This window comes from Gopherus evgoodei, chromosome 22, assembly GCF_007399415.2.
Source record: "Gopherus evgoodei ecotype Sinaloan lineage chromosome 22, rGopEvg1_v1.p, whole genome shotgun sequence".
Taxonomy (NCBI): Eukaryota; Metazoa; Chordata; order Testudines; family Testudinidae; genus Gopherus; species Gopherus evgoodei.
In genome coordinates this window covers 13,613,349-13,628,229 of record NC_044343.1, presented here as the reverse complement: position 1 = coordinate 13,628,229, position 14,881 = coordinate 13,613,349, and the positions used below count along the sequence as shown (strand labels likewise).

General features: G+C 45.9%; 1 protein-coding gene across 7 annotated transcripts in view; it reads left to right on the top strand.

Annotated features, from left to right (window-relative positions):
* The window catches only part of ZFR2 (zinc finger RNA binding protein 2), an 85,748-nt gene that overhangs the window by 603 nt on the left and 70,264 nt on the right, over positions 1-14,881 (top strand). For 6 of the 7 annotated variants that reach the window (XM_030540216.1, XM_030540219.1, XM_030540220.1 and 3 more), the window contains exons 2-3: positions 7,663-7,783; positions 9,526-10,475. The exons of the other annotated variant lie outside the window; for it this stretch is intronic. In XM_030540216.1, coding sequence (XP_030396076.1) covers positions 10,342-10,475 — 134 coding nt within the window. In that variant the 5' untranslated portion in view covers positions 7,663-7,783; positions 9,526-10,341. The remainder of the gene's footprint in view (positions 1-7,662; positions 7,784-9,525; positions 10,476-14,881) is intronic. 7 annotated transcript variants of the gene reach the window in all.

The window sequence follows — 14,881 nt, the reverse complement described above, 5'->3', positions numbered from 1 at the left end:
ACCCCATGGGGGTCTGCCCCCCCTCTACATCCTCATTTCCCTGCCCCCTTCCTCCATCACCTCCCTCCTCATCCCCCCGACCCCATGGGGGTCTGCCCCCCCTCTACATCCTCATTTCCCTGCCCCCTTCCTCCAGCACCACCCTCCTCATTCCCCCGACCCCATGGGGGTCTGCCCCCCCTCTACATCCTCATTTCCCTGCCCCCTTCCTCCAGCACCACCCTCCTCATCCCCTCACCCTCCCATGGGGGTCTGCCCACCCTCTACATCCTCATTTCCCTGCCCCCTTCCTCCATCACCACCCTCCTCATCCCCTCGCCCTCCCATGGGGTTCTGCCCCCCCCTCCATCCTCATTTCCCTGCCCCCTTCCTCCAGCACCACCCTCCTCATCCCCTCGCCCTCCCATGGGGGTCTGCCCCCCTCCATCCTCATTTCCCTGCCCCCTTCCTCCATCACCTCCCTCCTCATCCCCCCGACCCCATGGGGGTCTGCCCCCCCTCTACATCCTCATTTCCCTGCCCCCTTCCTCCAGCACCACCCTCCTCATCCCCCCGACCCCATGGGGGTCTGCCCCCCCTCTACATCCTCATTTCCCTGCCCCCTTCCTCCAGCACCACCCTCCTCATCCCCTCGCCCTCTCATGGGGGTCTGCCCCCCAATCTCCATCCTCATTTCCCTGCCCCCTTCCTCCAGCACCACCCTCCTCATCCCCTCGCCCTCCCATGGGGGTCTGCCCCCCTCCATCCTCATTTCCCTGCCCCCTTCCTCCAGCACCACCCTCCTCATCCCCTCGCCCTCCCATGGGGGTCTGCCCCCCTCCATCCTCATTTCCCTGCCCCCTTCCTCCATCACCACCCTCCTCGTCCCCCTGACCCCATGGGGGTCTGCCCCCCCAATCCTCATTTCCCTGCCCCCTTCCTCCAGCACCACCCTCCTCATCCCCTCGCCCTCCCATGGGGGTCTGCCCCCTCTCCATCCTCATTTCCCTGCCCCCTTCCTCCATCACCACCCTCCTCGTCCCCCCGACCCCATGGGGGTCTGCCCCCCCCATCATCCTCATTTCCCTGCCCCCTTCCTCCAGCACCACCCTCCTCATCCCCTCGCCCTCTCATGGGGGTCTGCCCCCCTCTCCATCCTCATTTCCCTGCCCCCTTCCTCCATCGCCTCCCTCCTCATCCCCTCGCCCTCTCATGGGGGTCTGCCCCCCCTCTCCATCCTCATTTCCCTGCCCCCTTCCTCCATCACCACCCTCCTCATCCCCTCGCCCTCTCATGGGGGTCTGCCCCCCATCTCCATCCTCATTTCCCTGCCCCCTTCCTCCAGCACCACCCTCCTCATCCCCCCGACCCCATGGGGGTCTGCCCCCCCCTCCATCCTCATTTCCCTGCCCCCTTCCTCCATCACCACCCTCCTCATCCCCTCGCCCTCCCATGGGGGTCTGCCCCCCATCTCCATCCTCATTTCCCTGCCCCCTTCCTCCATCGCCACCCTTCTCATCTCCTCGCCCTCCCATGGGGGTCTGCCCCCCCTCTCCATCCTCATTTCCCTGCCCCCTTCCTCCATCACCACCCTCCTCATCTCCTCGCCCTCCCATGGGGGTCTGCCCACCCTCTACATCCTCATTTCCCTGCCCCCTTCCTCCATCACCACCCTCCTCATCCCCTCACCCTCCCATGGGGGTCTGCTCCCTCCTCCATCCTCATTTCCCTGCCCCCTTCCTCCATCACCACCTTCCTCGTCCCCCCGACCCCATGGGGGTCTGCCCCCCATCTCCATCCTCATTTCCCTGCCTCCTTCCTCCATCAGCACCCTCCTCATCCCCTCGCCCTCCCATGGGGGTCTGCCCCCCATCTCCATTGCCTCCATCCTCATCCCCCAGCCCCCCATCTCCATCGCCACCCTCCTCATCCCTCTACCCCCCCCAGGGATCTGCCCCCTTGTCTATCTTAGTCTCCTCCCTTATCCCTCTGCTCCTCCTTCCTCCATCACTACCCTCTTCATCCCCCTGCCCTCCCTTTCTCTGTTGCCACCCTCCTGCTCTCCCTGCCCCCCTCCAGGGGTCTGCCTCCTCCTCCATCACCAGCCTCCTCATCTTGCTGCTGCCTCCTTCTCCATTGCCACCCTCCTGCTCTCCCACCCGAGGATCTGTCCCCCTCCTCCATCGCCAGCCTCCTCCTCCCGCTGCCTCCTCTTCTCCATCGCCAGCCTCCTCATCCCCCTGTCCCCCCATTTCTCCATAGCTACCTTCCTGCTCTTCCTGCCCCCCCAAGGGTCTGCACCCCCTCCTCCATCGCCACCCTCCTCATCCCTCTGCCACCCATTCCTCCAATGCCACCCTCCTGCTCTCCCTGCCCCTCCCACACTTCTGGCCCCCATTTCTCCATTGCCACTCTCCTTGTCCTACTGTTTCTCCATTGCCACCCTCCTGCTCTTCCTGCCCCGGCCATGGGGGTCTGTTCCCCTTCCTCCATCGCCACCCTCCTAATCCCTCACTCTGTACACAGGGGTATCTGCCCTTCACATCATGCCTCATCCTCTGCCTTACACAGATGGAGGTCTGCCCCTGGATCTGCACTCACCTGTCTCCCCTTTTCTCTGTTGTCATCTTCTGACCCCACACACAGGGGTCTGCGCCTCCTTCCTTAGTTCTTACCTTGCTCCCTCATCCCCCCCCCCATCCTTGTTCCTTACATCACTGGGAACTGTACCCCTATCCAGTATAATTACCCTGGCTGATCCATCCCCATCTGTCATCTAACTCAGTGCTTTCACACACTGGAGGCTCATTCCCTAGCTCCTCTCTTCAGACACATTGTGGTGGCTACACGCTCTCAACCCTTCCTTTGCTTCCCTTTCCCTGCCTTCGAAGGATCCCACCATTTGTGCACCCACCCACCAGCTTTGCCCTTTCTTCAGATCCACCTGCCTTGCTCCCTTCCCATGTCCACCAGCAGTGGGGCTCTCCCATAAGAACAGCCGTACCGGGTCAGACCAAAGGTCCATCTAGCCCAGTATCTGTCTACCGACAGTGGCCAACGCCAGGTGCCCCAACAGGGAGTGAACCTAACAGGCAATGATCAAGTGATCACTCTCCTGCCATCCATCTCCATTCTCTGACAAACAGAGGCTAGGGACACCATTCCTTACCCATCCTGGCTAATAGCCATTAATGGACTTCACCACCATGAATTTATCCAGTTCTCTCTTAAACGCTGTTATAGTCCTAGCCTTCACAACCTCCTCAGGTAAGGAGTTCCACAAGTTGACTGTGTGCTGGGTGAAGAAGAACGTCCCTGTATTTGTTTTAAACCTGCTGCCTATTAATTTCATTTGGTGACCCCTAATTCTTGTATTATGGGAATAAGTAAATAACTTTTCCTTATCCACTTTCTCCACATCACTCATGATTTTATATACCTCTATCATATCCCCTCTTAGTCTCCTCTTTTCCAAGCTGAAGAGTCCCATGTGATCAGCCTTCTCCTCTCATTAATCCCTACCACAGTATTCATCCCTCTGTTCTCACATCCAGTAGGGCTTGTCTGCTGACCGTTGTCCACTCTTCATTCTTCACATGGGGGCTCTGACTACACAGGAGTCCCCCAATTCCTTGTTATCTTCAGAGGACTCTGCCTTTTCCAGGGATTTCTTTACTAATCCATCATGCTCCAAGGTGTTCAGTCTGTTGCATCCCCAGGGCTTTGCTTGCTTCGCTCCTGTATAATCTTCCCCCAAGTGCTTAGTCCTTCCGCAGGATCCCCTTATGTTAACTGATGCTTCCAAGAATCCTTTCTGTTCTCCAGCCAGTCCTTAGAATGCATCCTATCTCTCCTCATTTTTAGGGGCTGCTCTGCCTTCAGGGATTCCTCTGTTCCTTCATGTCGCAGGGTGTACCTCCTCCAGAAATCTCCATTCTCCATGTTTTTGTCCTCACTTTGTTCAGTATACTGCCTTCCCAAAATGTCTCTGCTTCCCTGTCTGTCCTCCCCAGCACCCTTCTTCCTCCAGGGCTCCTTTCCTCTTTCTCCTCCCAGGAATGCTCTCCCTCACCCCATATCCACCTCACTCCCTTGTGCTAATTCTCTCCAAGGATCCTCCCTGCTTTCCTCTTCCAGCTTGGGCACTCAGTCTACTCAGAGGATCCCCTTTATTTACCCCTCACTCCCACCCTCATAGGTTTCTCTGCCTCCTCAAAGGCTCCCTTTGCCCACCCACTTTTTACATTATTTCCTGCCAGCTCCCCTGGCATGCTCCAAGATTCTGCCTGTCTAATTTCCCAATGTCTCTCCTTGGGTCTTGCTGCCTCCAATAACCCTCTGTAGCTATTCTCCCCTGAGATGCTCTGTCCAATGATGTCCTTTCTCATTTCTCCCAAGCCCCATCCCATGCTCTTGTCCAACAATTCTTCTTTCCCTCATGTTCTCTGTATCCCATGGATCCCCTTCTATCATTTCATCCCCCTCCTGGATGACTCTTCCCTCTCCAGAGAGCTATTCTGACCATCTCCCTTTCCTCTGGGTGCTTTGTCTCATGGCTGGGGTGGGGTTGCATTGCCTCAGGGTTTCTTGTCCATAGGGTATGTTTTTGCTGCAGAGTTAATTCAAGTTACTTTTAGCCTGTCTCAGTTGAGAATTGCCACACTACTGAATGACACTCAAGCTGCTTGTCCACACTGATGCTGTGCTCACTTGTATGTGGCACTAAGACCTCTTGAGGCATATCCCATGTGTTTTTGCATGCAGTAAGCTGAGCTGCTCCAGGAATTCTTTCCCAGTGAAGTGTGGGAGAGTTTGTCAGTTCTGTTTTTTGCACACATGGGGAATTGTGAGAAGGCATTGGAGTACTAGTGGCACCCAAGTGGAGCTAGCCTGCATTCACAGTGTAGAATGGTTGTGTTAGCACAACTTGTCATCTTCCAACTCTGCCAGCCAACTCTAAAGCAGTACCCCATGAAGGTAGGGGATTTGTGTGTGGATGATCTCAAGTTTAAGGGCAACACTTACAGTAACTTTGCAGTTAAGACAAACCTTAGTGATCTCTGCTTTTTCCAGGGATTTCCTTGTTTTCTCTTCCCAGAATTCCCCCTCCCAGTTGCTGTGCAACTATTGTTGTTTGTTTGTCCTTGCATTTTGAGAACATTTTATGCTCTCTCTCTCTCTGCGCCAAAACAGCTCCCAACTGGAGCTGTATAGAGGAAGCAAACCATACAGTTGGAAACGCCTCTCCATCCGAATATTTCCAAGGAGGTTTCCACTTGTCCCTTTCCCAGTCCAGCTCACCATCAATAAATGTCTGGCTAAATATTGGTTTCTAATGCATTTTTGACAGGTGTTCATGTAGTTATTGCACTTACTGTGAGACTGACGTGTAGTTTTTCACCAGTGCAATTAAAATCCTGTACATTTCTCTTAACTTTTCCAGCAGAGTTGGTGGCCACTTTCTTGGTCCTGGAATTTTAAGATATGTTCCAGAGTTGGTATAGAAGTGGGGATGGGTGGGTGTTAAGCATGCAGGATTGTGAGAAACACATCAGCTTGACAGTTGCAGTACTTTGGATGCCTTCCTGAAGAGTAATATTTTGCTACTACTGCTAGCAGCACATTTTCAGTACTGGAAAATGCACGTGCCACTGGTGTTTGTAGCAGAGTGTTTAACTTTTTCATTTATATTTGCATTCTCAATACCATTCTTGGGATGTTGCTTGCCAGTTCTAGCTTGGCTATACAAAGAGGCCTAGTTACATGCTGTTAACCTGGCGTAGTCTGCTCTTTCTATAGAAACACATTTAAGGATTGCACCTATGTTTTCAACCTGATGGGGAAAATACTGTGAATTTGCCAATTTGTCAGTGAGAAAATTCAAACTGTTTCTTGTCACTTCTCCAGTGATAGAAACTAAATTATTTAAAACATTTGAAGATACTATAATGAGCAGTAAAAAACATGAAAAGCAAACATTTGTCTGAATTCATTCACTTGTAAAAACTTGAATGTGGCTGCCTTCTCAGTATTCTGGTTTGGTTGGTAAAATGTGCTACAGCTGCATGTGTGACACCACCTTTAGTATGCAGTTCTGAACAGCTTATTAGCTGCTTTAAGAGCAGTTTGAGATAGCAGCTTGTCAGTCTCGGAAGGATTGAATATTAATAAATTCTTGTGTATCACAATAACACAGCCTCAATAAGTAGAATCATATAGGAAATGGATGTTATGTGACATTTAAATAATTCAGATGTTTCCATATTATATATTTCTGCTTGGTTGCTTAGTTTACATAGGTACTGGACTTCCAAGTACATCTCTACCCCGACATAACATGACCTGATATAACACAAATTTGGATATAACACGATAAATCAGTGCTCTGGGAGGGGGCTTGGCTGCGCACTCTGGCGAATCAAAGCAAGTTCGATAATAACAGTTTCATCTGGAGGAGGGATAGCTCAGTGGTTTGAGCATTGGCTTGCTAAACCCAGGATTGTGAGTTCAATCCTTGAGGGGGCCGTTTAGTGATCTGGGGCAAAAATCTGTCCAGGGATTGGTCCTGCTTGGAGCAAGGGGTTGGACTAGATGACCTCCAGAGGTCCCTGGTATTCTATAACACTGTAAGATTTTTTGGCTCACGAGGACAGTGTTATATCGGGGTAGAGGTGTATGTATTTCTCATTATCTTAAGTATAAAGAATGTGGCGGTATGAACATCATGAAGATAAAGGTTAAGTCATCTAATAAGTTATGGCACCTATCTACCATCTAACAAATCTCTAACAATACTGTGAAAGATAAACTCTCACAATTAAAATGTCTGCACTCTAATACTTTGAAATAACAGGGTTTCACACTTGCAACAAACTGTGGCTCTTAACTTTCTAAAGTGAGGATACTGTAAAGATCCAAGGCTTTAGAGGTAAAGATATGACCTGTAACTATTTCTACTAGTGTAAGTCTGTAGAAGTTCAAAGACCTGTTGAATCCAGTTTCGGAGTGAAGTGAAATGTAGGGTATGAGAAACTTTTCAGGATGCTTGGCCCATTATTAGGGCCTTAAAAACTGAAATGGCTATATATCTACCAACAGGCAGCCAGTGTGTACTGAGCCAACAGGTAGACTTGCTCCACTCTTATCACAACCAGTTGTTCTGTTGCAGTCCATAAATGACAGATCAGCTTCTTAGCCCTATAAATGTAGCACATTACACCAGTTCTATCGTGAAGTTAAAAAGACTGTCCCACAGTCCCCAAGACTGTCCCCAAAAGACTGTCCCACAGTCCCCAAGACTGTCCCCAAGCAGAAGAGTTGCATTCTAGCAATGTTACTGAGATGGGAAATCCCACCCCCCTCCCCCGCCCTAAGTGTGCCTGACATCTGATCTTCTGCTGTTAGTCTGTGTCAAGGCTTTAATCTAGATCCACCATCCTACTGAAGCACCTCCCTGTGTGAAAGTGGGAGGCATAGGGAAATACTTCTCTGTACACATCATCTGTTTGAACCAATCTGCATAATTTAAGTCTTGCAAGGGTTCCGTCTTGGCCAGTTTATTGTCATTCAGTCCCAAACATGTCAGATACCACCATAGTCAAGAGATAAGAGAGAGATATAGTGGGGTATCATCAGCATAGTAATGATAACCCAAGCCCTATCTTTCAAAAATCTCTCCCAAAGGCAATATATAGACATTGAAAAGCACCGGAGTCAAAACCGACCCATGGGGAACTTCACATGCAATCCCAGTACAGGCAGACGGAAGATCACCCATCGCCACCGACTGGGAGCACTCTGTCAGGTATGACTAAAACCAGTTCAAAACGGTCCTGGTCATACCCAGCCTGGCCTTCAGGTGATGCAGTAACATAGTGTTCCACAGTAGCAAATGCTGCAGATCCCATATCATCAGTAATGAAAGGCCTCTCCTGGTGAGATCACTTACAATCTATGTTGACCAGGGCTAGCTTGGTGTGTATTTTAGGAAAAGTTATCTCTTTACCTAATTGCTGTGTCTGCTGCACCAAACAATAATACTACAGAAGATGGTATTGCAACTGTGATTTAAAACATTTTAATTAAGAACTTCAAACAGGTGTGTTATCTTATCTGACTATAAGATCCTAGGGCACAATCCATTATAATTTGACTTGGATGTGGAACACAGTTTCTAGAAAAAAGTGTTCCTTATTTGGAGTTTTTAGGATATCTCAAATTACATTAGTACTCTAGTAAATGGTAATCAGGTGTCTTTCGCCTATTTTTTACAGGATATTTTAAAGGGAATTGACTGAGCAATCTTGAATAATGAAGGCACAAATAGTTTATTATAAGAGAATATTGTAGGGTGACTGTTACAATCAGATATCAGAGTAGTTGAGTAATTTGTCCTTGATAAAAGTTACTGAATATAGTAGATAAATTCTTTTTAAAGAGCTGGTAAACATTTTAAAGAATTAAAAATATTACATGTAACTCAGAATCTACATCTTGACTTTGTTATAGTGCCAAGAAGTTTGTTCCAAAATGAAATGTCAAATATAAAAGAATTTTAAACCTTGTTGCAGTAACATGAGGGTGGAGAAATCATGAGGTTTTTGAGACTTTACTTTTGATGATAATGCTTCTGCGTTAAGTGTATTGATTTTCTTCTCTTTTTCTTTAATCTAAGAAGCCTGTTTTGAAGTCTCTTCACAAACAGTGGCTCTTGGTATTTGTTCTCAAGATTCTTGCTTCTCTTTGAACTCTAGATCATTCATGGATTAGTGCATTTTGGGGCTAATTCTTGTCATCAAAGTATAGAAACAAAATTAAGATTGAGTATTAGAATGTCTCCAAATTAACATCTTTGATCTGTTTTTATTTTTTGTTGGTTTCTGATGGTCCAAATATCTCATCATAGGATAAAGTTAAGATAGTGCAGAGTCGCATCTGAACCTGAAAAAGTTGATTTGAAGCCATAGATTATTCAATGACTCTCTAATGTTGATGTTTTAAAAACAGATTACTTGTCCATTGGTTTTGATGTTAAAACATGTGGCTTCAAACCTGCATGCATAAGTATCACGGGTGCATCTAGGAGGATTGTCACAACAGTTTTTATCTTTTGCCCTAAATTCTTGAGTGTGAGTAAAAAGATGCATGATTTTGCAATAGAACATGTGTTTTTTGAAAAATTCATTTGCCCGTGGTAAGTGAATCCTTATTTTTTTTAAAATGAAAGCTTAAATTCTACAGAAATGTATCCTGTTAAGATACCCTCAAGTTTCAGACACTGTCCTGGCGTTAACGGAGGAATAGATTTTTTTCAATGGATATTCATAGCTGCAGCAGAGTGAAATTAACAAGATTCTTGTCAGTTTCTTAGGTGTTGATTCAAAAACCTTTCAGTAGCAGTGAAACTGTGATGATCATGCTGCTGATTGGAAAGATATTAGTAGCAGACACTTGAGCTACCCACAGGAGAAAAGGGCTCACAAAATGGGAGTCTTGTGTAAGAAATGGAGTAATGGAAACCCATGGTATATTGTTAACTCTTAACAGCAGCGAGTAGAGGAGAGAGAACTCCATCTTCCTTCCATCAGAAACAGGATTTAGATCGAGAATTTGGAATGCCTTAAAACTTTCTCCAACTGGTCTGTGAGCTTTATGAAGGCTTCACCACCACCATCTGCTCCATGGAAGAAGAGATGCCTGAAATTCCTATCCATAGCAGTGTGAAGCAAGGCTGTCCCCTCAGCTCCATTGTTTTCAACCTAGCCATGGAGCTGCTCATTTGAGCCATCTCCAGCAGTTTAGGCTGTTTTGATGTGTACAGCAATAGACTGAATATCCTGGTCTCTGCAGACGATCTGGTCCAGATCACAGACAACCCTGACAGTCTCCAACAAATGCTTAATGTCATCAGCCAGGCTGCCAACTGGATGGGACTCAGCTTCAATGCTGGGAAGTGCGCATCCTGGCATATCGATGACAGTAGAAGGGACTCAGTCCAGGCGACACCATTTCAGATCCAGGGTGATTCCATGATGTTCCTCAAGAACGGCAAGCTTACCAACAACCTAGCACACCTTTGGGTTTCTGTGTCCAGTAGACACCTGAGGACACCATCAAGGAGATCCTATGAGATGTGGCCAGGATCGACTTCTCCCTACTGACACTATGGCAGAAGATCAACGTCTTAAACACCTTCCTGACCTCCCGTATCTCATTTGACCTGAGGTGATCTTCCATGGCGAAGGTACTCCATCAAGCAGCAATGCGAGAGGTCCAGCAATGAACTGGTGTATATCTTGCACAGACAGGGTAATTCCAGTATCCCTCGAATGGGTGATCTGAGCAACGTTGCGGTGATCATTCATGCCTTCTGACATACCTGGATGCCATGGTGACGAAAATCGCAGGAAGTGCTATGCAGGATGTCATCAAGAAGCGAATCACCAGGACCCTCTCCAACCAAGATGTTGCCGCCTACCTGAACGGCTCCCTGGAAGGTAAATTTGGAAGGAGGGAGAGACTTTGGCATGCTCTGGACTTGTGCCCACCATTCTATGCAATGAGTGGAGAAGTGTATCAGCTGCCAGTGGTATAAGTATAATGGTGGTTATGGTTCTTCATATCTTTTAAACTTTGATACAAAATCCAAGCCCCTTTATCAGTAATACAATATATATAAAACTTAAAAGCTATTAACATTCTGATTTGTAATGTTAAAGCTACATTTAAAAATGCACTTCGATCAGGAATGCAAAAGATAAAAAGGCACCATGAATTTAAAAATAACACTTCTGAAATTTTATCTACTACTGTGATTTGACATAAGAATGGCCATACTGGGTCAGAACAAAGGTCCATCTAGACCAGTATCCTGTCTTCCGACAGTAGCCAATGCCAGGTGCCCCAGAGGGAATGAACGGAACAGGTGATCATCAAGTGATCCATTGCCTGTCACCCATTCCCAGCTTCTGGCAAACAGAGGCTAAGGACAGCATCCCTGCCCATCCTGGCTAATAGCCATTGATGGATCTATCTTCCATGAATTTACCTTGTTCTTTTTGAGCCCTGTTATAATCTTGGCCTTCACAGCATCCTCTGGCAAAGAGTTCAGCAGATTGACTCTCCATTTACTTCCTTTTGTTTGTTTTAAACTGCTGCCTGTTAATTTAATTTGGTGACCCCAAGTTCTTTCGTTATGAGGAGTAAATAACACTTCCTTATTTACTTTCTCCAGACCAGTCATGATTTTATAGACCTCAGTCATATCCCCCCTTAGTCTTATTAATCTCTCCTCATACGGAAGCTGTTCCTGATAATGTTTGTTGCCCTTTTCTGAACCTTTTCCAATTTCAGTATATCTATTTTTGAGATGGGGCGACCACATCTGCACCCAGTATTCAAGATGTGTATTCATACCGAAGTATACTGAAATATTTTTTGTTCTTGTGCATTTGACAGTGTTGTGTATTGTCAGTTTCCTCTGTTCAGTTTTTTTGAGTAACCTTGGGAAGAGAGAGAGATTTTTAAATTAGAGAAATGAATGAACATCCACAAACTGGTTGGAGGTATTTTGCAGTTAGGGTAGTACATGAAACTATTTGTAACTTTTTAAAATTGACTGGATTTCCAGTTGTCTATGATTCACAAAGAAACCCTCTGCTTTACCCTTGGATACGTCCTTGTAATTCTCACAAAAATTGTTAGATTTTAGGTGTGCTTATAGGAGAGTGCCAACTGAATACTAGGGCATAGATTCATATTTTCACAAGTCTTTATATTTAATTTTCTTGGCTTTTAACAAGAATGAAAACACTAATGTCAGACTTCACTAAGTACTTGTGCAGTTGAATAATTAGAAACTCATGCAATTATGGAATTCCAAATGGGAAAGGTAGTTGAAAACCACATGGATGTAATTAACATTGCTATATTTTAAAATCCTGTAATTCCGAATTTTAATGGAAACTTCATACTGTTCATGGACAAAATCTATTTTTTCCTCACTTATTCTACAGTTATTTTATTTTATTTTTTAAATTGTCCTGGAAATCAGCCCTCAGTGAAGAGAGCATTGAGTTGTTTACAGCAGGAAAAAGATTTTCTTAGTTCAAAAATGGAAGAAAGCGTTTTAATCAAACTTCATTAATAAGCAAGCAATTTATGTTTCAGCCACAAGCTATTTTTCAAGAAGTTGAACATTAAGAAACCAAGAGGTGAGTTTCTATTGGAACTTTGTACAAACCTGGTGCCCATGGTTAATTTTTGATGCTGCCAGAACGGGTCCAAACAGAGCCGTCCTGTCCATAGGACTGACCGGGGCAATTGTCCTGGGCCCTGCACTTTGGGGGGCCCCACGCTTCAGCAGGACAGGGGGTCCAGGGCGGCCTGGCACTGGCAGCAGTGAGTGGCCCCAGCCCAGCCTGCTCCACTCCGCCCTGACGGCTCCCCATGTCATTCAGGAGAGAGGGTGGAAGCCAGAAAGAGGTGGGGAAGGTGTGGGCTGGGGACGGGTCACTGCTGCTGATTGTGCCAGGACCCCTTGACCCCAGAGGAGTACCTGGGGACTTAGTGGGGGGTTTGGCACTGACAGAAGTGAGCAATCTGGTCCCAACCCACCCCTGCTCTGCCCCCTCCCCGCCCCTATTCCATCCCTTCCCCCAAGTTCCACGCTGTCTCTTTCCAGCTTTGCCCCCTCCCCCAAGCGATGTTGGGAGCCCATGGGGCAGAGCAGGGAGGGCTGGAGCTGGTTCACTCGCTGCTGCCAGCACTAGGCCACCTTGGACCCAGCATCCCCCTGTAACGTGGGGCCTCCCCAAAGCACGGTAAACCCAAACGTTGGTGGAGCTGGGCCTGCGTTCCTAAATATTGGTGGAGCATGGGACCCACTAGTCCATATAACTCGCTGCCTGTGACCTTAACTTACACTAACACATACTACTACATAACATAAAATCTGTGCATGACTAGAAAAAAAAATAATTTTATACGGATTCATTAAACTACCAGTCAACACTCCAGCCACAGATCTACTCTCTGAGCATAGGAATATTGACTGTTTGAAGACCCTACAGTAACAAACAACAAAAGGAGAAAGAAAGTGTGCTGTTCTTGAAATATGTTCCTGTGGCAGTGCTAGATTAGATTAATTTCTGTCCCCTCTGTCAGCGGAGTTTTTCTGCCTTGTGCAAGGCCAGTAGTCTGCCAGTTGGCTCAGTTCTGTTGGAAGTGGAGGGAGGTGGACTCTTCCTTTTACATTGAAAGAATGTTCTATCAGTAGCTGAGAAATGTAGAAGAATGCCTAAAGTATAGTTTTGTATTTAATTGTCCTTCTGAAATAAGCAAGAGGGGAAAGTATTTCATTATAGTAAAAAAATCTCTTTTCTTTCAGAAGAAAGCCCATCAGTGACAAGCTGCTAATCATGATATTAAGTGGTTATACATAATTTAGGTTCACCAGGCTGACCTGTAGTACAGAAAAAATAGAACTGAAGAGGAATACTGTTCCAGTTAATATTGAAGTGAATTCAGTGAATCTATCTCTTCCCAATTGTTTATCTTAAAATCTGTCCTATGTTGTCTGTCCACTTTTTTCTTGTGTATTAAGCTGTTTTTTTCTGAAATTGTTTTTGTTTTAAAGGGGTGGAGGTTTGATTGCTGCAAATGGCTAAATTGTAGAATTAATCTCATAAAGTACAGCTTCTGATATGAGTTTCTCACATCCCTGGTGAAGAGTTAGTTGAGAATTCCCCTTTGCTGCTTTAGATCACATTCTTGTCCACCTGCTCTGGTCATTTTAAAATTACCTACGGGTGGTGTAATAGTTTGGAGCTGTATAGTAGTGCCTTTGATTTGAGGATTCTGAATGGCCTTTTAAGCAATGAATTAAGCTTTACAACACTCTCTTGTAAAATAGGTAAGAAATACTAACTTCAGTTTGTAGATTGAGGGGAAGGGAATCAGATATGAAGTGATATGAAGAGTTGTGTGTCAGTGTCTGAGCTGTGATTTAGAACCTAGATCTGCTACTCCAGTTCTGTGCATTTACTGCTTGATATTCAGGAAGTAGAATACATATAAATATATTCTTAGTGAAATAGTTACTGATCTGTGGCTCAATAGATTATATTGAATTGGAAATCAGTCTTTCACCTGTGCAATTTCTGCATCCACAAAAACAAAACAAAAAATACCCCACCCCTTAATAGCTGAAGACCTGTTCTAATCTCAGTGACCTTCAAGGTCCCTTCCAGTTCTATGAGATAGGTATATTTCCATAATAATCATCCAAGAGGGATATTTCCCCTCTGCAGTTTGTATCCTTTTGGGAGAAAAATTCAGTGTACTTAATACAGTCTTTCATAGAGCAAACCTCTTTCATGCAAAGAGGTTTACAAAACCTGTATCCCAGGTTACGATAGCCAGGCTCCACAGTTCCTGCTTCAGAGTCGACTGTGACACAACCTTTATACATAAAAGCAGTCCCACTGACTTCAGTGGGACTGAATATAGTTATAGAATTATACCTTTGAGCTTAATATCCCAGAATGCCAAAAGAAGTCCCTCTGGTGGTAGTTCATTGTAAGAAAATCCCTATTTATAATGTGTAAACTTTCCTGGCAAAGAGCTTATGTTTTTTTAAAAAGGGGGCCCAATACTTGCAAACACCCACACCTCCTTCCTACTTGTGTTAATTGTAAATGGATAATTAAGCTTACTATAAAACTTTCCTAATTTTTATTGCAGTTGAATGTGGCATGTCGTCATGTGATTTAGTGCGACTAGTCATACTAGCTTCATTTCCTTGTTTAATGTTGGTTAAAACATTTTAAAATATACATATAACCAAGTGACCATTTAGCATTTTGACAAATAATCATAGGTCGTACATGATACTTTCTCATGC